General features: G+C 43.0%; 1 protein-coding gene across 24 annotated transcripts in view; it reads left to right on the top strand.

The window, feature by feature from the left end:
- Positions 1 to 24,460, top strand: part of PAPLN (papilin, proteoglycan like sulfated glycoprotein) — a 59,500-nt gene that overhangs the window by 11,585 nt on the left and 23,455 nt on the right. For 16 of the 24 annotated variants that reach the window (XM_009670420.2, XM_009670418.2, XM_009670417.2 and 13 more), the window contains exons 2-10: positions 8,427 to 8,489; positions 17,634 to 17,749; positions 19,137 to 19,197; positions 19,485 to 19,587; positions 20,505 to 20,635; positions 20,978 to 21,101; positions 21,851 to 21,931; positions 23,115 to 23,287; positions 23,912 to 24,035. In XM_009670420.2, the coding sequence (XP_009668715.2) occupies positions 8,433 to 8,489; positions 17,634 to 17,749; positions 19,137 to 19,197; positions 19,485 to 19,587; positions 20,505 to 20,635; positions 20,978 to 21,101; positions 21,851 to 21,931; positions 23,115 to 23,287; positions 23,912 to 24,035 (970 nt within the window). In that variant the 5' untranslated portion in view covers positions 8,427 to 8,432. Of the gene's footprint in view, positions 1 to 672; positions 867 to 8,426; positions 8,490 to 17,497; positions 17,543 to 17,633; positions 17,750 to 19,136; positions 19,198 to 19,484; positions 19,588 to 20,504; positions 20,636 to 20,977; positions 21,102 to 21,146; positions 21,702 to 21,850; positions 21,932 to 23,114; positions 23,288 to 23,911; positions 24,036 to 24,460 lie in introns of those variants that run through there. The other 8 variants (XM_068946071.1, XM_009670416.2, XM_068946072.1 and 5 more) reach the window with 4 other exon arrangements.

Here is a 24,460-nt window from a genome sequence, read left to right as displayed (position 1 = left end):
AATTGCCATCCTTGGGGTGCTCAGCTGCTTCTGCTCAAGTGCTGGCAGGGCACAGTGCAGAGGGGAGCCAGTGTCTCCTGATCAGTCCACATTGTTCTCAGCTGTGAGACAGGCCCCATTTTGGAGGCTCTCCACAGCTAAACAATACTATTGGAGTCAGGAGAGCTGCTTGCGAACAGGGAGGTTTGTAGGACGTGCTCTCTTGTCCCTGAGGAAGTCTGCTCTGTAAGGTGGGCCACGAAGGTTGCTTGAGGGACCTGTGCTGGCAAGAAGATGGTAATAGACTGGCAGCAATAGGGCAGATTTGTCCAATGCCCTGATGTTCTTTGTGGGTGGCCGTGGGGAGGTTGCTGGAAAAACTGAGTTTCAGAGCTTTGAAAAAGTCAATGTCATTCCTGAATAGAGTTCCTAGGACTAGGAATAACTAGTGTTAGTAGAGGAGTTTAGAGAGAGGGTACTTTTCTTTAGGTCTATCTGCAGAGACTCTGAAAAGGATTTTGTGAATTCCTTTGTTTATCACTTTCAGAAACATCTTCACAACACTTATGAGTTTTTTCCCCTTCTGCATTGCACTCATGAGGGCCCTTCAACAGCTTCTCTGCATGCTGGCTTGCAACTTTTACATTTTCCTCCTGGCCTCTGAGAGATGTACTCACCTCCCCTCCATCTCAGACTCTGCAATCCCAGAGCATTTCATGAGCTCTGTAGATGAAGCAGCTGTGAAAACCTGCACTTCCTGAGATGGAGCATGTTGATGAGCCCAGTGTGCCACACGTGTGTTGGACAGACTCATCCAGGACTTCAGGACAAATGCCCTGCTGTTACAGGGAGTGAAGGGAGGTGTTCGTGATGTGCAACAGAAGTAGGTAGGACTGTGTGTCCTTGGCATGGTACTAGCATAAACTAATATTTTATAGTATTAAATTGCATAAGTAATAGGATGCAAAAATTTTAAAAATTAAGGAAACTTGCTGTCTCTGCAAGTTCTTCTTCTAGCATATCTTTCCTGTCCCACATGAGATAATTAAGACTTTTTTTCTAAGTGTATTTGCAAGTTCTCGTGCACCATGGAGCACCCTACCACCTCAGAAATGTTTGTTTTTTAAATATTTTGCTTCATGAGCCTGTAAATGTTTGATGGCTTCACAGAAATGCTGGGGGTGGGGGTTCTTACTAGTAGCATCTGCATGTTTCAAATCTGTTTACTAGTAAACTGTCTTCTCTGAATGTAGCCTTTGAGAAAAGGTGTGCAACAAATGATTTGAGATCACTATCAAGCAGGAGTATAGGTTTTGGTTTGCTAATCTCTCTATGTACACACATAAAGTATATTAAGTATAAAACAAACTATAATGTAAGGTGTCTTTATTTTAACTGGAAAGTAGCAATTCTAACAATACTGTGTAATGCCAGAAAGAGGTTAGAGAACAGAAAATGTCAAATGTTGCTGTTCAATGAGTGTAGTACTTTCTAATGCAGATCTTCTGGTTCTGTTCTGGGGATGAGCTCTCTCTCTGGTCCAGCAATTTACCAGCTTGATGTAAGAGAAGCTCTGCAGAGCTTGCCTAGTCTCATTGCTTAATGGATTACTGGCTTCACAAATTAGGCACAGAGATTCAGTTGGAGTCTTTGTGACTGGCTAGGTCCTGACTTGCTGAAAGGGTTTAGGAAAGGGGAAAGGAGGTATGTTGTTGCAGTTGTTTTTTCTTGGTGGTACTTGTATTTAAATTTAAAGAGCAAAATTTATTCTGAAGAAACACAGATGTTCTTTTAAAATTGGGACTCTGGAAAAAAAAAAAAAAAACCCAAAACCTTCAATCTTGATGGAAGGTCCCTTCTTTTGGGTGCAGTTATTTTAAATAAGGCAAAATGGTGATCTGTGCCCTGATCAGGTAGGGCTTAGGCTACCAGAAGGCCTTCTCTTTGTTCGGAGGGAAGCGCTTTAAGTGTTAATAAAATGTTAACCGTTTAATTAGATCATGTATGTACCTTATGAGTCATCAGTACGCAGCAGATAGAAATAGTGTTTCTATGAAAGGATAAAAAGCTGCTATTTTGTATAAGAACAGCACCTAGAATACTTAGCATACAATTATAGTCGTTCCTGTGATTCGTGTTATAGGCTCGTCATTAGTTGAGACATAGGGGAACTGTTCTCACAGCAGCATAGTGAAGCTCAGTGGACAGAGGAAATAAGTTCCTTTGCTCTTAGCTTTGTGATAAGCATTATACAAAACTGATGATAAGCTCGTAAGAGTACCTAGCAGAAACTACTAACTGAGGCTGGACAGTGATGGATGATTGCACTGATTCTGTAGAGTCGTTTGCAGTTATGCCCATGGTATGAGGCACTTGTCAAAATAACTTATTTCACTGGAAGTGACGTTCTGCTGGATATAGTTTCACTGTCTCATTTTTCATTCTACTGCTGGATCTGAAATGTGGTTTATTGTGGTCAAGTGTGATGTCTTGAATGATGACTAATAGCAGCTACTAGATTTTTGAGGAGGGACTTATATGAAAGGATTTGAATGGTGTAGCTGCTCATATTTATAGTCTATATACAAACCACCTGCTAACCCAATAAAAAGATCAAGCTTTTTTGACAGGTGAGCACAACATACAGAAAACCTGTAACATCCACAGATTGTTTATTTCTCTGCTTGGCCTTTAAAGGAGTAATCAGAGGTTTGGGCATCTGTTGGAGAAACCAGCTTCAGAGCAAGGAACAAATTTATTTTTAGATCACACTGTTATCATTTTGCTGTGATCACACAGTCAAACATGTACTTCCTTTCAGATCTCTCCAGGCACTGCAGTGTGATCACACCCTCCTAAGATCAATTTTTATGAAGTTAATTTTTGATGACAGATGAAAGATGCTAGGCTGGTATCCTTAGAGACTGCAGCCCTAATTACACTAGCAGAGGTTCTGCCTCCCAAGTTTGTTAGTCAAAAGTTCTGGGTTTTTTCCTTCCTTTTTTTTTTTTTTAATTATTTAAGTTCTACTCCTGTTAGTCATCTTTCCCTAGGAGATTAATATAAGTAGCCCACTGACTTCTCTGGGGAAGATCCGACTTCATACCGCTGAAGGTATGTCTGGCTCACAGTCAGCAAGGGTGATTCCTTAGGGAATAGATATAGCCTTACTAGTTTGGCATGTTTGCAAATCTATAAGATACAGCTGAGTTAACTTTAAAAAAACACTTTAGGTTCCAGTAACAATTTGTTGGTAGCAGCAGTCAAAACCCACATGAGGCTCAAGGTAAATACTCTTATGTTTTCCTATCTACATTATTATTAGTCCCTGAGGAAATTTATTTAAAGGTAACACAGGTATCTCCTACGTATACTGCAAGCATGCCATTGCATGTAGTGTCAGCGTCTCTTCAGAGAACAGAAACGTAGGTCTTGCAAAGAGAGGCAGAAAACATTATTTAAAGCTTCCTTTTGAGGTAGCTTTTTTTTAATGTCTTGCACAGCTCAGAAGAGTGTCACATTTATGTTTTGGATAGAATGCAGTTAAAACTGGAAGCAGTTCTCTAGCACCGAAATTCTTTATTTTTCTAAGGAATTCTCTAAAATTCAAGCCGGAAGGAGTTAACCTCAGCTGACTAGCATATTTGTAAACATTGGTTGTGCTCAGTGTCAGGTACTGTTACAAATTAGGCTAAACGACTAATTTAAGTCAAGCCTGAGCTGTGACAAGAGACAGTAGTAGACTTTGAAGAAGAACGGCTAAAGGACCTTCTATGTGTAGCTTTTTAATATTGGGGATGTTATATCTTTGTCATGTATTTTCCATAGGCAGTCTGTAGTGTCTTGTAGCAATGTTAACTATCCAAATTAATCTGTGTGTACGTCTCTGTCTCCCTGCATGCTCACAGATTTAATTAACACCTAAGGATAGTGAGACTACCAAAACAGAAGGCAGAATCCTATCTTTACATCTTGCAATGAATTTTTAACCGCAAACCTAATAGGGGAAGGCTAGCTACAGAAAATTTGAATCTCAGCTGATATTAATAGGTAGACAGAAAGTTGTCCTTGTGAAATACTATATTAGCTCATGTAAAGGGCTGGCAGAGTGACCACATTTGCTTGGGAGATGCAGCACCGCTGACTTAAATTTTAGCTATTTCATTGTGGATTTTGGAGAGTAGGAAAGAAGCAGATCTGCCTCTTCCCCGCCCCCTGATAGGGTATTCCTGTGAGACCTTACTGGAATTTGTGTGATTCACAGTCTGATCTGAAGCTGCCAAAATCTGATCTTGCTGTTACATCTGTGTTTTTTGTTTTTTTTTTGTTAAGTTCTATTTTGTGTGATTTCTGTGTTCAGGTTAAAACTGATGTAGGCTTCTGTAGCTCCCCCAAGAGTTGCTGAACTTGGCATTGTTGTAAAAGTCCTTTGTACAGACATGGTCAGTGTGGGTCGGCTACATTAAACAAAAGGCCCAGTGGAGATTTAGGTGCCTATTGTGAATCAGGCTGAAGGCTGAGATTAAAGTCTGTTGATAGAGAGTCTAGAAGATGCTTGTATCTTACTGCTACTTGGTTCTCTAGCCAGCTGGTGCTCTGCTGCTGCAAGCATTGGTATGTTGTTTTTGTTGAGTTTTTCTTTTGTTTGTTTTTGTCATTTAACAAGTGAACTTTAAAGTTGTTCTAGCTGAAATTTTAAAATGTATAGTATGGCTGAAAGTATATCTCAGCAGGATTACTTTCTTGACTAGGATTCTTCATGTCCTGCCATGTATTTAGAGTGAATGAATAGATCTGGATATCAATGGTAAAGATATCTCCATAAAACTTTCAGTCCCCCAGCTTGCATCACATTTATCTTTATTCTCTCTCCCTTCCCATCCCACTAAGCACTTTCAAACAGTTCTATATCTCGACACACATTTAATGAACATTTATCCATTGCTGTAAACAAGTATCTCTTTATGAGCATAGCTCACCCCATAGCCAAGGCAAGGGAAATTCAGCGTCCTCCCACTTTTAACAGACATATGCACATTAACTAGCTTATCCACCCTAGCTCAAGGGGAGTCAGGCTCAGGATTTTCTTTAGAAAAATGTCAAAGAAAAGATGGTTTGCTATAGTCAGGGAAGAAAGCAGGCAGGCACTATGTTAAGTAGTATCTTGAATGTGATATCCTCTGTCTAAAACAGATGCTTGGTTTCTTGATTCCTCTGGACTTTGGGACTTGGTCCTCCTGTTCTCCCAATTCTATTCCCAGCATAAGTCAAAGGAACCATATTCTCAGGGGCTTTTTCCCTACCCTTGATCCATGCTTCATGGAACCCTTTATATATGTGTGTGTGTATATATATATATATATTTTTTTAATGTATATAAAAATAAAATATATCTTTTTTTAAAACTCCTTTGGCCCAGCTCATCTCTTTTTGCTGTATATATACTTTCTTTGTTTAACTCTTCTACCAAACCTTAAGAGGTGCTTACTCAGTAGACAAGGCAGATTTCATTCAAGCCTCAGAAGATATAACAACTGAGATGTAACATGTTAGAGTTGAGGGGGAGGTTCTAAAAAAGTTTAACTAGCAAGATCACGGTGGTAAGGTGACTTCTGCCTTAATGCTGGATGCACTAAACTCTATAGTAAGCAGTTTCAATCTGTATTGAATTGGGCAAATGTTTATTGCAGGACCAGCCAATTTGTGGCTCACGAGTCAACTTCTGTGTTGGGACTCCCTCAGATGGGAATAATAGATCTGTGTTAGGTAATTCAAATCCCCACCTGGGAGATGAAATGAACCATCAGGAGCTACTGAGGCTGGCATTGCTGGGTTTCTTTGGCACTTAGCTGCATGCCTCCCCAGCTTTGTCTCGTTAAACTATAGAAGAGTGGGAACCCTGAAGAGCTCGTTTTTCCCCCTGCTTATGAACCACTCCCAGAACTGTCCCTGGACCATGTATGTGGTACGTGTCTTTGGCCAGATGATGATTGGAAATGTGCTTCATGCACAAAAGAAGATTGATCTGTCTTACGTGCAAAACAGAAAATAGACATGTAACACTGGCTGTCCAGCTATTTATAATGTCTCTTTCAAGTTCAAACGCTCTTGTTGAAAAGAAAAAGTCATTGTCTAAATGGGTCAAAAGGAGTACGTCTCTTCATCCGGGCTGCATGTTTTTTTTCATATCAAACTAAAAGTAACTTTATGTCCTTGAAACCTTGAAATTAGCTAGCTAATTCAAAGTTATTTTATGTATATATACAAACAACGTAGGTCTTGTTTCCCTAGGAATCCAGATGCTGAGAGGTTATTTGGAGAAGAGGCCAAGTTTAAGTAGGCAACCTTGGACCTTGTTTGTGCATTGGGAAGCAGGATTTGGACACACGCAGAAAACACAGAAGTTATTAAAACTGTCCTTGATTCTTCTCAGCTCCAGTTTGTGGCAAACGTAGTCCTGGCCTCAGTGAAGAATTCGGTGATCTTGCTAGCCCCAGATAAGAATTTGTAACTAAATGAAATGTTTTTTTGTAACAATCCACTGCTGGCTCCACTACAGAGAAATCATCTCCATGCTGCCCATCAGTCTTTTCTAGACCTTCTATTTGTTAAGGCAAAAGCTTCTTTTCTGAGTAGGCTTAGTGTTAAGCCCCAAAGCAAGGATGCTTATTCCAGTCTTCAGTTGTGCTGGAGTTCTTATGTCCTGCCCAGAGTGATGAAATGCCAACTGTCTGCCTTGTGACACTGGCACTTCTGGCCATGGTGCCAGACAGAATTGGGAGCTGCAGAGGCGGCTCAGAAAGGGCTCAAGAACACGCTTTGCGGGTACTGTCAGACATGAGTGTCTTAAATTTCCACAAAATCTGACTTGATCCATACTGTTTTGGTTTCGAAGTGAGGGTCCTGAGATGCTAAAGTCTGATTCAAGGTTAAACTTCTTCAGTGTTCAGAGGGGCATGGATTGGCCTCTGTTAGAGATAACAGCTTTGTAGTTCAGGTTTGGACCTACTCGTTCTGGCCAAGCTTACAGGTGCTTGGAAGCAGTCACCGCTTCATCCCTTTTACTCATCTATCCTGAGCAGCTAGTGGCAAACATGGTTGGCTAGAAAATTTGAATCTCTTCCACTATGTAGAGCTGAGGTTTCAGTCGAGCCCACCTCTAATTCAGGGTCAAGATTCAGGTTGCTCTTTACTTATTGTGAACTGGTTCTCATAATACTTCTTGCTGACATAATTTCAGATTTTAGCACTATGACAGGAATTCCTCCATGTGAGCTTTCCAGCAGCTGTTCCATATCTTGAGTATAAAGTCACCATTTTCTCTTAGGAAATGTTTCTGGGTGGAGGGGAGTGGAGATGCTGTTCTAGCATACAGTGGGAGAAGGGAGCTGGGGAGGATTTAAAAGAATTAAGAAATGGCAGGAGGAACAGAGAGCAGCAGCTGCTGTTGTCACAAGCGAAAACACTGCAAAACACTGTCCTTTTCATTACTTCCCTTGCACACCCAGCCTTTGGTGAGAAGAATGAAAACAAACAGAATAAACAAATGCTGCTGTATCCAAGGTCCTACAAGGAGTTTTTATTAACTGCAACTGGAAGAGGCATTACATCTGAAAAATTAACTTGACGATTTGAAGGTTTCAGTCAGATTCCCTGATCTCATCTGTTGTTTCTGACTGGAAATAAAGAGAAGGGGATCAGTGCTGAATACATCTGAGGGAACTTTCAAAATAACAAGTTTATTAATTCTCAGAGTATCAGATACAAGAATTGTTCTGGAGTGGAGGATTTAATAAACTATGACAGGCCTTGTTCTTCCTTCCAACCCTCCTTCCTGAGATCTGTTAACTGGTTTAACAGGGATGGATGATAATCTTTTTAATGCTAAATTTGGGCCAGATGCTAGGCAATTCCCATGCAAGTGCGATGGCACAAGGATACATGCAAGCACCAGACTGTAAGCAGTTGCTTTAATGCAGGTAAGATTTTTAAATGTGCAAGATTACAGAAAGGAAGACGTGAAGCCTCACCGAGGCACACAGAATGAATGCAGGATACAGAAATGTTAACTGGAAAATTTCCCACTTTGGATTATTTGAAGTCATTATCATCTTGAACTTTTTATCACGTGTATATGAAAAACATGAGAAAGCAGACAAGCAGCAGCACGCATCCTCCACTGTGCCCAGGGATGGTGTTCTCGTAATACCAGAGGAAAGTTCAGGGAAATAATTGCACTCATTAATTACATTCTGGCTTTCTGCGCAGAGTAATTTCAGTCTTTGCAATTGCCTTTGTCTAACCAGGGAGTGATAAAAACTGGTTTTCTTTTCTCACCTTGATTTAAGTCCCACCTCTGTTTTTCTACTCTCTGGTATCTTAGCTTTGCCACCATACAAGCAGCAAAGAAGCAAGCGATTCTGATCAATAATCTTTCTGTTCCACAGGAAAAGATGAAGAGCTTCTTCCTTCTGCTCATATTAGCAATGATGCCACCTTCTGCATTTTCAGTAAGTAAAAGTTCTTCAGACCCCTGTCATGAGAAATGAAAGCTATTTCTGTTTAAGACTGACACCATCTGTAACACATGCTTTTTGTCGACCGAATCTCCCCAGAGCAAATGGGTTCAAGTTGTCAGCCCTGTTGTGGTACGTGTTATGAGAAGTCTAACATGTCGACTAAATAACTAAATTCTGGTAGCCCCTTTAGCTACAGGGGTATTATCTACAAAGCAGTAATTGCCATCTTCTGCTTCAAAGCTACCGAAAGTTATCACTTGAGGTAAAGAAGAAAGAATCTTTGGTTCTGGTGTTTCTTTTTTTTGTGCAGCCATAATGGTTTAAGCCATATGGTCTAGCTTTCCTGGAGGACATAAAAAAACAATTTGATAAGGTCAGAAAAGAAAGCAGCATTCAGGAGATGAGTTTCCTCTTCCTTTCTGAGAGAGAAGTAGGAGCTTTCTGAAATGAGTACAGTTTGAGAACAGCTTCTCTGAGTTTAACTTTAGTTATACTAATGAGTTGGACAATCTGAGGTAAAAGGTGACCTGTTGAGCAGAGGAGAATTGTTAGCAAAGGGAGTGGTGAAGCCTTTGTTAGAGGGAAAGGAACAGAGAGAAAAAAGAGGTAATTATCACCTGGAATAAGTGTTTTGTGGTAGTAGTGATAAATTAAATATGCCATTAAAACTAATGAGTCCATAACTTTTAATCTCTAGTATGCTTATGAATTTCTGTTCCCAGGCTCATCATTTGCAAATGCTTTGTAGGCCTTCTTTGAAGATCAGGGATCAGAGGCCAGAAATGAGGTAGAGTTTATTAGTTGTCATAGACTGTATTTTACATCTGGAAACGGGCTTAAATAAGAGCTTGCTACCTTGCCTCTGATACAAGATGGTGCAGTATGTTAAAAGAACCAGAAACTGAGTATACTATGTTAAATTCATCTGTTCATCTGCAGATTTCCAACCTGGTGTTTTTTTGGAAGGGAAGTGACTGAAATACCCTGCAACTGTGAAGGCAGACACTTGTCTGCCTTGTTAGGCTCTGCCCCTGCACACAGTCAGTGGCTCCTCTTGAAGGCACGATGAACAAAGGGAAAAGGTACTGCTTGGCCACCAATAACTTCAGCTTCAGTGACATGCTCCGTCTATGCAAGGCATGAGGAGTCAGGAAGATCCAGCAGCACTGAGGCATTCTGCACTAGTGGTTTCCCTGTTTGTTTGTTTGTTTGTTTCCTGAGAGGGGAAAGAGAAACAGTATCTGTTGGTTTCCAACTTTACTTCATGCAGCCATGAAGTCAATAATGTATATCCCATGAAGAAGGGATTGCAGTGGGGGGCAAAACTAAGTGATATCACAGCAGAAAAGGCACAATCTGACCTATGTGAGTTTTATTCCAGAATGAGCCATTTAGCTCTTAGACCCATCCTGTCTGCTTATGCAAACAACAATTGCTCCTGGAGCTGACACCTTTTGCCCTGGAAGCAGGAAAGCGCGAGCTTGCAAACAACCAGATTGGCAGTGATAATGGGAGAACAGCTATAAATGTGTGAGCTGCAGGCCTACAGTAGGATGAGGAAGATGTATCCACAGGGGTTTGTGTCTGCTTGTGATTAAAGGGTGTAGATTGATGCTTGCTGTTTTTCATCTCTTTTCCTGCTTGTGGAGTGTAGTAGCTGAACTTGTTTTTACTTCATGTTGATTGTTAGACCAGGGAAAGCAGCAAGTAGAAGAGAGGGGAAATGTTGGCAGGACCAAGAGTGGCTGCTTTAGCTGCTGTCTGCCAGACATGCAGGCAGCGTTAGAGGGCAAGAGAGGGACTCCTGCCTGTCGAGGCCACTAGCTGCTGAGAGTTTCCTGCCTAGTGCTGCATCCTTAGTAGGACCCACTGGGCCCTTCTTCCCCTCATTACTGCTAGAATGCAGAGAAGGTCTCTTCATGGAGGACCTGCAGTGTCTCTCTCTTTTCACCAGCCTTTGAAGGATCTGGAAAAGGAGCTCATCCCTTTTACTAGTACCTCCTCTATTGTTTGTACTATAGAAACTGCACCTGGATGGTTGGGGTCGTTATGGTAGGGGCTATATGGACACATAACAAAGATGATGTCTCTACAGCTTACGGTCTAGCTGTTGGGGCAGATCTGAGAGAGCGAATAGTCTAGTGCAGTTTTGGGCTGTCCTGTGGTTGCTTTTAGGAAAGCTAGGAACGGTGGCAATAATGGCAAATGCCAGGTTCAGTTGTTTTTCTCATGATTCCTGTTGTGTTTTCAGAGCAGGATGAAATGGTGTAAAGGTAAAACTGCCTGAGCCATGATTCAGAGAAAATGAATTTGGAAGATGTTGCATGTTAAAATATCTTCTATTTTTATTGTGTACATGTATTTAACACCGGGGGTGGGGGGGGGCACTTTATGCTTTGGGGTTGCTTTGTGTTTAGTAAACATGTCCTTCATCAGGTTTCACTCTACCTCAGAATTTTTTTTTTTCCCCAAGCATACTTTCATGTTGAAAAACTTTTGCAGCTAGAATTCCTTCTTCCCAGATTGGGAATCCTTTACCACATGTATTGTGGGACTATTTCAAAGAAAAGCTGTCTGTCAAGGGAAGAGTTTGATTTAATCCATTGTGATCTGTAGGCATTAGCTGGCAGTTTGATCATCTCCAGCTACTTATATTTGTTTCTAGCATGTTCTGCAGCGTGCCTAAAGTGAAGGCTGGTCTGAGGCTTGGCTGAAAATCACATTCAAGTGCATTTCATGTTGGAGAGTCTTGCATTTCTCTGGATATCTCCATGGGCTGCATTTTTTCTCCTCTTTGTGAAGTAGATTGTCTTAAGAAGATGCTCTTCAGTACCATTTTGTATTTCACTCCCTCCTGTCATCATCTTGTTCACTATCATTCTTGTAGTTCTTATGTTGTTCAAATGCATTTCTTTGATTGCTTATTCATTATTCATAAAAATGGTACTTGGCACTCTCCATCGTCAAAGCTCTTTGCAAGCCTGCTGTGTCTGAGCCAAGATCAATGGTTAAGACAATTATCACAAATACCTTGCTCATATGGCACCAATTCATTCATTCATTTTTTGTTGCATTTTAGGCTAATAGCATAGCTGAGTACAGATGGATTTATCTGGAAAATGTATCTGTTGGGATAATAACAGCTGTCATAGATCTACATTATAATCTATGAGATGCTGAATGTTCTCAGCTCCCTTTCAATTAAGTGTGAATGCTGAATGTTACATATGTGTTTCCTGTGCAGAAACATCATAGGTGGTCATCAGTGTAATACTGGGTAGGCTTTCCTGATGTAGAAAGGAGAAGGTAATAGTTCATGTCTTGAAGAGCACATGTTCTGGGCATACGCTCAGGATGGATTGTATTTGTCAGTGCCCTGAGGGCACTGACAGCCCTCCCTGTCCCTGCCCACCTCCTTCCCACCCTGCCCAGCCCAGGATGCCATTTCAGGCCAGCCCACGGCCATCAGTCCCTGCTCCACAATGCCTTGATGGTGCCAGTCTCCAGCCCTGCCCAGCCATGGGCCCCACCAACCCGGACCTGTGGGCAGCCATCCAGCTTGACCATGGACCTGCCTGGCCATCATGGGGCTGTGTCTGGCCCTGGTTGCCGTCACTGGACTTGATCTTTACCCTGACCTACAGACTGACTTCCTGGCTTGACCTTGGACCTGTCTCATCACCACAAACTTGCCTGATGATCTGGACTCTCAGTTGAACCCGGCTACCATCCCTGAGGCTGCCCTGTTCCCTTGAGGGCAGTGAGATGGGCCCTGGCTGGTGAGACCCTGGGGCCCCTGCCTGTATTGGAACCTCCTCCCTTAGGGAGCAGCTGGCCCATGCTACTCCCTGATGTTGTTGTTGTTGCCCTTTTTTTTAACTGACTTTTCTCTAAGCAATTATTATTCAAACGTAGCGAAACTGCATTTTTCAGTGGAGACTTCCTACTTGCCAGGACTTTGTCAATGAAACCATATGGAATAAATGACTGTGGTGATAACTTTATTTTGTAAAGCATTTGTTGTTTTTCACCGTTCTTTCATAAATGTTTCATCAATGGGACTAGAATTCAAGGATGTGTCGAAATAAAGGTGAACCTGATTTCAGAAACTGTATGTAAATCCCAGAAGGCAGATATTTATCAAGTAAAAGAATGTAGTCTTCTTTGAGAAATACTTAAAAAAAGGTCACAGAGATACACTATTAATGATAAAATACAGACTCTGCTTTTGACTATAGTTTTAAGCAACAGAAGCACTGCATAAATTGGCGCTGAGACTTAGGGAATCAACTCCACGTTACTTGTCTCATCCTTGACAACTATAGCTATTTTCAATGGGTAATAATAGTACAGGGCCTTGTAGTCAACCTGTGATGTCAAGAATCTCCCATCACGGTTTCAGTGTTGGCACTGAGATTTGATACAAATCCGAATGGAATCTAATAAAGGTATGATGCAAATCAAGAAGTCACAATAACAACTTTTCAGTGTCCAGAAAGGTGCTTCAAATGCAGCTCAGTGGATCAAAGCTGTGTGACCTGCTGAGCTAAAAGCAAGTGCTGCTAGCCTTGTCCAAAACCTCTCAGGTGTAGTATGGGTGTCAGTATTCAAGTGGTTTGAGCAGTGACCACTGTAGTGGTATAACACGATAATTTGTTGCCGCTTATCTGATGCTGATCTGATTCTATGTTGTCACATAGAATCACAGAATAATTCTGATTGACTATTGCTTGGCCATCAGAGGTGCCCAATGAGTAGGGAAACATTAGGTGTAAGGACCTGGCTCGGATTTAGGTTGTTCAGACCTGTGGTTGCAGCCTTTCACTTCTCACTTTGGACCATAAAATTGACATCTGCTTTGATGGTTTTCTAGCAGTATTTGGGTTTCATCAAGGCTCTAAGAAATGATTTACCCTGGCTCATGAGTCCAAATTTCATTATATAGACCTTGTGGATCACTGCTTTCCTTCAATGTGTCTGTCTGGGATGTACAGTCCTCTGTGTGCAGTTTCCTAACCACCTCATCAAACTGACTGAGAAGCCCTTCAAGAGCGCCCTTTAAAGTATTCCTGCACACTACTAGTGTTTTTTTCTCTAAGTACTATTCATAGCTCCTCTTCCTGTTCATATTTCATCTATAGAAGCACATATTATATATAGTATATGACCTAGTGCCTTGTTCTGGAATTCTTTTGTTTGCATTTCAGTGGATTCCACTCTGATATATCTTGGAGTTGTCTGTGAAATCAAAGTCTGGAGCTCTAGTGATTCAGAGGTGTAGCTTTTTTTACTCACTGGTTACATCACATACTGTTGGCACGATAACAGAAGATGCCACAACTCAGTCAGCAGGAATCTGTCTCTGAACTGATGAAAGCAATGCACTGTCCATGAAAATCAAACCACTGGCTTCATAAACCTTTAGATGGCAGGAGCCCATCTACCTGCGAGCACTGGGAGCGTGTGGCATCAGGGTTGCGTGCTTCTGAAACACCCCTTTTCCCCCTTGCCATCCGTGAGTAAGAGGCATTCGTAGGAGGAATACTTACTGCAGTTAAAGGAACTATGTTTTTGTACACATGCTTAGCTGAAGGGAGGATGGAAGTGGAGCAGAGTGAAACAGTAACTGTGATGAAGTTGTAGATTTTTAGCTCCAGGGTCCAAGAGGGACTGGGATTTAGTCATCTGGGCTGACAATAGATAAAAGCATTCCAGAGTCTGAACAGAGCTGAAAGAAGCTGTTGGGACAGAAACTAGCTGATAGCATCTAAAACCAGCTCATTATGAGATTATATAATAATAGAGTTCTCATTTGTTATAGATATGCAAGTTTGTATTTGCCTGTATGCACATGCACACAGCTATTGAAGTAGCGAGTTTTATGCACAGATTTCTGAATGTGGGAGTTGGGCCCCTGGTAGGAAATTCCTCTGACACTATACAGCTTTGGAAGGACTCCTCTGGCTGATGCTCCTTTTGGGACGTACCTAAATGGAACGGTACTGAGAAAATTATTGCTGCACTCTGCAGATGCATAAGCCTCACAAGCCTGCGGCTTTTGCTTTCCATCGAAGGAATAAAGAATACTACTTCTGTAGCAGGGATATTAGAATAATTGTCACATTGGTGTTTGTCAGAGAAGGGCTTTCTGTTCTAATTGTCTTCCAGTAATCTGCCTTTCGCATGCTCCTCCTTTGGATTTTCTTCTCCCTTCTGCTGACTGAAGGGTTCCTTGTTTCCAGGGTAAGCTAATACTGCTCCTAAATTAGTCGGTTGATGTAAAGGAATGAAACTGCAGAGAAACGGAGTGGTAGCATGTTTCGTTCTTTCAGGAATAAGGGAGGAGGGGTTACAGAGGGGAGAATTAGGGGCCTGAAAGGAAAACCTAGAAAAATAAGAGGCCTTACTGAAAGCTAAAACTCTATAGAGTGTATTACTCCTGGAAAAGCAAATAAGAACGCAGAAGACAAACACCAAGCTGAATATTTGGAATGGACGAAGGGGAGGAGAGGTTGGCAAAGGGTCAGGGAGATACTGACTTGAAAGAGAGAAAGTATGTGGAAGCAGCTGTAACCTGGGCAGTGTCATTGGGGGAGCAGAGTGAAGGCATAGTTGATCTGAACCAGAAAACTCGTTCTGAAAGGTTTTGCCTGCAGAGGTACTAGAAAGTAGCACAAAACTTGGATGAAGGAAATTGAATAGTACAGGCCAAGCAGAAACCGCACTTCACATTAGAGCGATATAGGTAATAGCTAGGCAGTATTTTGAGTGATTCTGCAACTGGATAGTTGTGCATGATTTGGTAGCAACTGCAGTAATATAGTAGGAGGATGTCTCTGACTGTGTTGCTCTGCCAGCAGCAGGAGAATTATTTCTTAAAGGAGGGCAAGAGAAAGAGAGGAAAACGAAGTTGTAACTTAAAAGACTTATGGTCAGGCAGGGAGTATGTTAGAAAATTACAAAACAAGGGAGTATTAACCCACAGGTGTTGCCAGTGATGAATTCACTGGATAATTTATCAGTCTACCTCCTATTTGTAGCAGAGAACTGGATGTTTTATGTGGAAGTGGTTATCAAAGTGAAGTGCAAATTACGTTCTTCTTAAAGTAAGGGGCATGGGCCTCCACTATCTATAGGCCTTGGGAAGTGAGCTGAGTGGGTGGAAACTGTGAGCAGCATTAGCGCTATTAGGCCTGCTGTGGTGGTTTTTCTTCGTTTCTAGGATGTTCCTCAGCTCCAGGAGAAAATGCATAAGATGGCATTTGCTAGCTGGGTGATCATCAAGGAGTAGCTCACGTCAGGATGCAGCTGGGGCAACAGGAGGGAACGGAAACAGAGCGCAAGCAGGGAAACGTGGAGGATGGGGAAGAGAGGTTGCTGTATGCAAGTCAAAAGGTGGTCTGTGAAAATAGGGGATAGACTGGGAGCCAGACCCAAGAATATTTGGAATATTGTGTTGGTGGAAGGGAGTTTAACTACATCTCAAGAAAATTTTACCTTTTATGTTCATTAATTGGTTGTATTCAATAATTGGTTGTGATTGCATACCAAAATAAATAATCTGAAATAACCATGTTAGGATTGGCCACCCTGGACCAGCAAGCAGTAAAGCGGCACTGCAAATACAGCCTGAAGTCCTGGAGTGACACCAGTTTGCAACACCCAGCACTTCAGCAGGAACAGATCCTTGGTGCACAAGAGAGGAGAGGCCTGGATTTCCCAAGGACACAGGTGTTGGTCTCACTGCATAGAGGTTGCAGTGACAGGATACACAGGGTTAATAGACTTTTGCTGTTTCTCAGTGCATAACCTCATGTAATCTGCAACCAGATTACCATGTAGATTCTTGTTTAAAACAATGGGGTTGAACAGACAGCTGCCTAAATTCCCAGACGTGCAGCTATCCTTGTACTCCTCCTGCCAGAGCAGAAATAGGGCTTGTTGTAGTCCAGGGCCTGGGGTCTAGAGTAATGTAACCACAAACAGTAGGCATTGCGGATTGTTGTATGTTGCCAAGTGAACTTGACTGCTTTTGAGTAGACTGTTAAAACTAGAGGGCAAAGGAAATGGAGGTTGCAAAGATGCAATTTCTGGCTAGTCTGAGTCTTTCTGTGCCTGCCCACTCTTCATTACCTCAACAGCCTTAATGCCCAAACAGTATGCCTTACTTTCTCAGCTGTGCAACATATATATGAACAGCCCTACAGGTGCAGCTGCGCAACAAACGCTGGTTTGACAGTGTCATTCCATAACTCCTGCCTCTGCCTGTGTAATCCTGCATTTACTTTCTTTTTCCAAATGGAATTAATCTTGATGCATCTTTGCAATTATCCTTCTTTTCAGGATATTGCTATCCTTTACACTAAAGCCCCATGTCCTGCTATATGTGCATCCCATCAGCATTAGTAGGCCTTGTCTTTCCTGAAAACGTGTTATTTTATATGCTTCCAGGAGAATGTTATTTTTGGTGGCTTCACTGCACATATGACTTCATATGCACGTTATCATGCTGGTTTCTCTTAACATCACTATCCAGTCAGACTTTCTAAGCACAAAATTAATTAAGGCCTTTAGCTGATGATGGCCCAGACCTTGACCTCATGATCAGATCCAGTTGGGTAGGGGGAAAATGACCATGTATGGAATTTTGTTGCAGTAAGAAGTGTGTTCCAGGGGTCTCCTTACTGCTTGCTTTATTTCTCTTAAGTATCTGACTTGGAGTCAAGGATTTGGGGGGACATGGCTCCATTGATCTGGTTTGACATGGCAGTGGTCATAGTCCCTGAAATAATGATTTAACTCTACTGCTTCACTGGGAGGGACATGTTATCTTCTGTTAGATGGTTATTCAAAAGTGCTGAGATTCTCTCTAGGAATAGCCAAACAGTTTAAGGGAGATTACAAAGCTGGATGCGCTATGCGACTTCAGGAAGCTAATCCTTCCAGTTATTAAGGCCTGGCTTTTCTGATGCTCTGTTCTCTGCCACCTTTCATATTAGGCAGCAGTACAACCCAGCAACACAGTCTCTTTTGCAAGAGAACAGGTAGGAGCTCTGGATCATTTCCACTGTTTTTTTTTTTCCTGTGCTGCCATATCTGTTTGATATGCCTGCTTTTTTTTTTTTTTCTTTACAGAACCGCAGGATGAAGCGGCAGGTTGATGTCTGGGGGAGCTGGGGAGAATGGGGCGAGTGCAGTCGGAGCTGCGGTGGGGGAGTCAGTTTTCGGCAACGGCGCTGCTATTCCCAGAGGTGAGGGGTACCCTCCCTTTTCTTTGTTTAAATGTGTTTTTCTGTCACTGAGCTCCTGTACATATGATCCAAGCTACATCCAGAGGCAAGCTGGCCTAATGTTTATTCCAGCAGAATAAGTCATCTGAGTCGACTTTGACAGGATCCTCAGCTTCAGTGTGTTGACCGCTGTTCTAAGTAGAGCTCTAGTCAGCATGTCTCTGCGTTGGCTCCTGTGCTAGAACACAGTGGTTTCTCCAAGATCTGAGGCTGTGTAATCAAGAGCTGTGTGACTGGTATAGCAAGTGGGTGTTTGGTCAAGGCCAGTGTATGCTGGCAGGTGTGAGGGAGAGTTCAGAGCAGTAGGTTTCTCTGCTGAGAGCCTTGGCTGGGCCAAGAGTTTCTCAGGCTTGTGATTCCCAGGAAGGGAAGGTGTCCCAGGGGAAATGGAAGAGCGGAGATGGCTCAAGCAGTGTTAATACTGTGCCATCTCATTTGCAGCAGGCTTAGATGCAGTGAGGACAATGACCGGAACTGCACTTGTTGGAAATGGTGGACCTGAGAGATCCTGCTGTGGATAAAAACCATAAAAAGAAAATAAAAAAGTCAAAGTCTCAATACCCTGAAAAAAGCAGCCTCTTTATGTTTAGAGAAATAAGAAAGAGTTTTCTAATACGAGAATCCAGAGTTATTCAGCAGTGCTTCCTGCCACCGAGAATAAGAAAAAGTGTCTTTTGAAAGCTGCCCATCGTGGTATACACCTGTGTCGTGGTGCCAGGCCAGAATCCCTGAGGGCCTGTTTCTCTATTTTTGGAGTGCTGAGATGATAGGCGTTAAAAAGGACGCAACAGTTGTTGGCTTTTCAGATCCATTTCCTCCCTAGCTGTTACTCTGCATAATGCTCAGCTGGAAGACATTTGACTGGAACCAAGATAGTTACACACTTTTTCATGAGCATGTTTAGCTCTTCCCACCAATGGGCCTCGTGTGAGTGTGAACTGCAGGAGAGGTGATGTGCATACCTATTCTGAATTGGTCACTATTCTCCTGCTCACAGCATATTTCTGGTAAGGATGCCTTAGGTGTGCACTCGTAACAAGCTGGACAAAGAACAAAAAGCTCTGCTTCCAATATTTAGTGAGAACATGGCCCTGGGAAACTGAAGAGCTATGCTGCAGTAGTTCCTGGTGCGTGTCTCATTTGTGCCAGCACATACAGTAAGAAATGCACTAAAAGATGCCAGCTTGCCTTTATACAAAAGAAGCACACTTTAGTTATTTTGGAGCTTCAGGGAACTGTGTGTTTTGTATGCTCAGTGCAAAGGTGATTTGTAATGATAACTGTGAAATGATTTTTTTTTTGCGTGTGTATTCTTCAGAGAGCTTCATGTTGCTTTTCTGTCTTTCAGGACAGAAGGTGGTTCCAGTTGCACTGAACCAACTCAAAACTACCGTTCATGCAATATTCAGGTACAGTACTCAGTTTGTGCTCAGTTTCTTGTTTTTGTTTTCCTGTTGATCCTCTTCCCCAAACATCATCATTCTTGTTCAGAAGTAACATGCCACTGTTAGTTCTTTTTTCTCTGGCATTGCTGGTGAATACTGTTCAACAGTACCACTCCAAAAACAGATTGGTCCCAGGCTAGAATGTATGCCCCTGATTCTGTATGGGAGCCCGGAGGGAGACTTTTTAGTTGCATACTTAGTTTTCCTCCTTTTCATAATGACCCAGTGCAACCTTTCTTTTCTCCAAACAGAGCTGCCCAGAAGGCTCCCGGGATTTTCGGGCAGAGCAATGTGCAGAGTTTGATGGGACGGAATTCCAAGGAAAGAAATACAAGTGGCTCCCGTATTATGGAGGTAACGACAAATACGTAGGGTTAATTTCCTCTCTAACTATCAACAGCATGTTTTCAGGTGACTTAAATGCGTTTGACTACAGTATCCTAGCAGGGTACTTCCCTAGGTAGAGTAGCAGGAGGGGTTTTGGCGTTGAAAAAAACTTTTTGCCAGCAATAGAGTATTGCTGCCATTAAGACTTTAGATGTGCAAGCCAAGAGACACCTCCCATTACAGCAGTATGTAGTTGTCTCTTGTGATGGCTTTTCTTTCAGAAACATTGCTCAAGATAGCTGGAACTGGCTGCACAGAAGTCCGAAAGTCTTAGAGAAGTAGCATATCTGCAATATTTTTCAATATCACTGAAAGAATATTGACTATGGCACATGAAAAACTAAAACGCATGCAATTAATGAGTGCTCCAGAAAATGACATGCCTTGCAACTGACCCACACTTTCCCGAGGAACCGGTTCAGAAGGCAGGTTATGAAACCAGAGGCCCTTGCTCTGAGCTTTGATGTGTTATCATTCACATTACTTTAACAAATTCTGATAGATTTCAACATAGATTGAACATTTTGCTTGCTGGTTGTTCAGATTATGGCTCCCTTGTGTTCTGCACCAGCACTTGTTCTCCCTCTAGAATGCCTTGTCCTCCATGGGAGCATAAGAACAGCCCTAGCAGGCACAACCAAAGATCCGCCTGGCCCAATGTCCCCTCTGTAACAGTGGCCAACAGAGGTGCTTGAGGAAAAGGATGAATAGAATGAGACTTTCCCAAGGTGCTTTTGTGGTCCAGAAATTTGCTCAGTATCTGCCACTTAATATCAGCCCACCCTTCTGTTTCTGCTCCCATGATCTAGAACCAGGCTCCTGATGCATTAGTAAGCGCTTAGCCATGCTATGTAACGTGTATTTATTTTTTTCCTTCCTACCAGCACCCAATAAGTGTGAGTTAAACTGTATTCCCAAGGGAGAAAACTTTTACTACAGGCACAAGGAAGCAGTGATAGATGGGACTACGTGTGAACCTGGCAAGCGGGACATCTGTGTACAGGGAGTCTGTCAGGTGGGTAACTCTGTTGCTTGCTTTCTTTACCATCATGTCTGTCAGTCTTTCTGGTGCTCCTCTTTCTTCTAGTTGGCCCTTCATAACACCAGGAAAGCAAAATTATTCCGTTTCGGGGGTGCTGAGGAACATGTGGGCAGCGTTCATCTATCTGTCTCTGATTTGGAGTAGAAGATGCTAGTTCTGTCCTTCCTCTGACAAACCCTTCCCTGTCTTCTCCTGACTTCCCAGACTCCCTCGATTCGGGCTTTTTCTTTGGATCAGTGCATCTGATGTTTCTTTTTTTCCTTCTTTCCTTCCCCATTATGGCTTATTCACATTGATACCCCTGTGCTCTGACAGGCTGTTGGCTGTGATAACATGCTGGACTCTACCAAGAAGGAGGACAAGTGCCTGCAATGTGGAGGAGATGGCAGCACCTGCTATGGAGTGAAAGGCAATTTTGATGTGGCCAGCCTCCCCAAAGGTACAGATATAGATAGTTTGGGCAGGCAAGAAGGGGAGAGTTAAACCTAAACTCAAGCTGCTCTAAGGGCTGATGGAGATACCTACTCACCTGATCGATATAGGCAGGCTTGGATGTTCACTTGAAGAGTCCAGCTGTATGGTATGTGGCTCTTTAACTGCTTTAGTATTAGAAAATGTAATTGCCTTACCCTGGGAATCTCTTCCCGTGCTGCTGCTATCTTTCCCCACTCTGTCTCCGGTAGATGCTATAAGTGCACCACGTGGATATAGCTACGTATAGCCTTCATAAAACTCCCCTTGTCCAGTGTCTCGGCAGCCCCACCAGGTTTGGTGGGAGACTAGAAATGGGACTAGAATCTGCATCTTCTACGTTTTGCCAGTTTTGAGTAGTTTCAAGATAACAACGGCATTGTGGTCAAGTCCCTCTGTGTTGAGCTCCAACGTGGTTCTTACAGAAATAACTAAGATTTTAAATTCTAAAAACAAGACTTGATACTAATCCCTGTGCTTACTCTTCTGAGGTGTAGTTGCAACTTTCTGTGCAACTGGACATGGACTGGGCCATGGATAGTTTTGGGTGAAGCTGTTCAGAATGCAGGTACAGTGAGAGCTAAAATGCTTCAAGCCACCATTGTAAAGCTCATCCATTTGTTCAGGCACCAATGAAACTGGGAACATCTTTGGCATAGAATAAAGACTGTGTATCACACAGTTAGATATTGAATAATATCCTTCATTTTTCTTCAGGTTACAATCAGATCTTCATCATCCCCATGGGAGCCACCAGCATCCACATTAAGGAGGTTATGCCCAGCAGGAACTTTCTGGGTAAGACTGATGTCAGTACCTGTGTTTCAGTCCATTTGGATTCAGTTGAAATTTGGTTTTCAAATACACTGGGCTTTGGGATGTTTGCCTTGAAGGCTTGACCTGGCAGAGGAAAGAACTGTCTGAAAATCAAGGTCTGAATATTGAGTACCCTTAAAATGTTAGGGATGCTGAGCTCTGGGCTTCAGATTTAGCTCGTTCTGTTTTCTGTGGTCATCTTGATGTTGGGTAGAGAATAAAAAAAAACCCAACCACGTTCAGACTTCCTACCTGGGAGGGAGTCTTGCTGATACAGCAAAATTTGATATGAGTTCTGCTGTTTCATGGGTAAACGTAACCCCCAGCTCCTCCTGCCACCCAAAAGTTTTGGCTTCTTTTCCCTGTAGATATCTTCTGAGTATTTTTCTGTACAACCTTGAACTCTGGGCATGCTGCAAAGGGCAAAAAGGGAGGGATAATGTCCTTGTCTAGCTTTTCGGGGCAGGCTGAGGAAATCCCAAGGGAGAAAGTGAATACTCTTCTGCTTTCTGACCATAGTCCAATGCTTTGGACAAATCAGTCTGGTGATGTTTTCCTTTATGTATTACTGGATGCAACACAAAATCTTTGTCTTCTGAACAGAACATGTGATGACCAAGATAGTAGTGCAGAGGCTGTGGTGCGTAAACGCATCTTAATGTCTGACATAGGCTGTGCCCTGGTGGCTCACAGAGAGGAATGTAGAGACAGGGCTGGAGTCTGCTGGAGGGATTTGGCTGTGCAGTGAAAAAGTGCTTGGTTTGCAGAAAAGCCTGTCAAGTACCACTGTCTGAACAAGGAGCAACCCCTGGCTAGAGAGCATTAGTGGGGGGACAGCACTGTCAGAAGATGGTCACCTTTATTGGAGTGAAAATAGGAGCATCCCTATTGAGTTCTTATGGACTTCTTTTGATGCATGAATTTTTGCTGTGTTAGTAAATGCTGCTTTGTTAGCTTGTGGTCAGTCACAGCTCAGAAGGTTGCAATACTGGTGCAAAGAAGCGGGGGTTCGAAAGGCTGAGCTGAGAGCTCTGTGGATTGCCGATACCCTGAAAGCCTAGAGCAGGCCCTGTCACATGGTATCTAGAGGAAATGATATCCAGGTGTCAAGTTATAAATGTGTTAATTTCCTGCATTTTCTTCTCTGGCATGTGGGTTTGACCAGCTGTCAAGAACGTGCGAGGGGAGTATTATCTGAACGGGCATTGGACAATTGACTTCAGCCGAGCACTGCATGTAGCTAGCACAGTAATGCACTATGATCGTGGCTCAGAAGGTGATCTGGCCCCAGAGGTCCTCCATGCCAGGGGCCCCACCACAGAACCATTAGTCATTGAGGTAAGTGGCTCTGCCTGTGCCCTGATGATGTGCTTACTCTCTCCCTTTGCAAAGCTGCCCTTGTTTTTTGCAGAGAAAATGTGTTGGTGTGGACAGGGTGGGGAAGACTCTGGAGGAGTGACTGGGCTCCAGGGAATTTTATAAGGCTGCAGGCCCCCAAGCTACAGCAGGGTGCTTTTTTTGCAGAAATCACACTGCTGTCTTCTCTGGTTCTGTTACCCAAAAAGGGGCAGGGCAAGGCTTGATTCCTGCCTCTTTCCTTGGGTCCTGAAGTGAAGGAGAGAAGAGGAGAGAGAGTCCAGCACAGAAGGGAGTTGGGGCAGGGGCAGGCTCTAGGGGACTGCTTGTCATAGTGTGCTGTAGGCCAGGCCAGGGTACTTACTGTTACGGGAGCAGCTGGATCTTCTGGCTATGAGAAAGATGAATGCACCCTTCTCTGGAAAGTGAGATGCTCTCTAGAGTATCGAGGAAGGCAGGGAGAAAATACAGCATAGAGAATAATTACTCCCTGAACTGGAGAGACGCAGGTCTGCACGAACCCTCAGGCATGGTGGGGAAATGCTGTGAAGGCGAATAGTGCTGCTGCTGCTGTTGTTTTCTTGACTTTATCCCATGCTTTCATAGCTCATCAGTCAGGAGCCAAACCCAGGGGTACAGTATGAATACTACCTGCCAGTGCAAGGACAGAGCTCAGGTTACAGCTGGAGCTACAGTTCCTGGAGTGAGTGCAGCTCTGAATGTGGAGGAGGTAAGGGGCCCTGGTCTCCAGCAGGTACCGGTACCGGGGTTTATATCCACTCCTTGCAGGACTGACACTGTGTGACCGTGTGCTGCCCTCTGCAGCTGCTTCCCAGCAATCTCCTGCTGGAAGACAACCTAGCATAGGTATCTGTAGGAGGCAGCTAAGGTTTTGTCAGAGGAAGGTCGCACATGGTCGCACAAGAAGATTTTGTCCCTTGCCTTGTCCTGTCTGGTTTTTGATGTCCTATTTCGCAGACTTTTTGCTAGGATCTGTTAATACTCTTCATAGATAGCCTTTGTTTTCTTTTTTTGTGCTTCAGTTCTTTATACTGTTTTCAGGCCTTTTGGACCACTTACTTCAGAAGTCCTCCCGAAGCTGACCTGGCCTACATAACTGAGTCCCATCATTCCCTTCTACAATAGCATGGAAGA

The sequence above is a fragment of the Struthio camelus genome, chromosome 5 (assembly GCF_040807025.1).
Source record: "Struthio camelus isolate bStrCam1 chromosome 5, bStrCam1.hap1, whole genome shotgun sequence".
NCBI classification, from domain to species: domain Eukaryota; kingdom Metazoa; phylum Chordata; class Aves; order Struthioniformes; family Struthionidae; genus Struthio; species Struthio camelus.
This window is presented reverse-complemented; position numbering and strand designations above follow the sequence as displayed.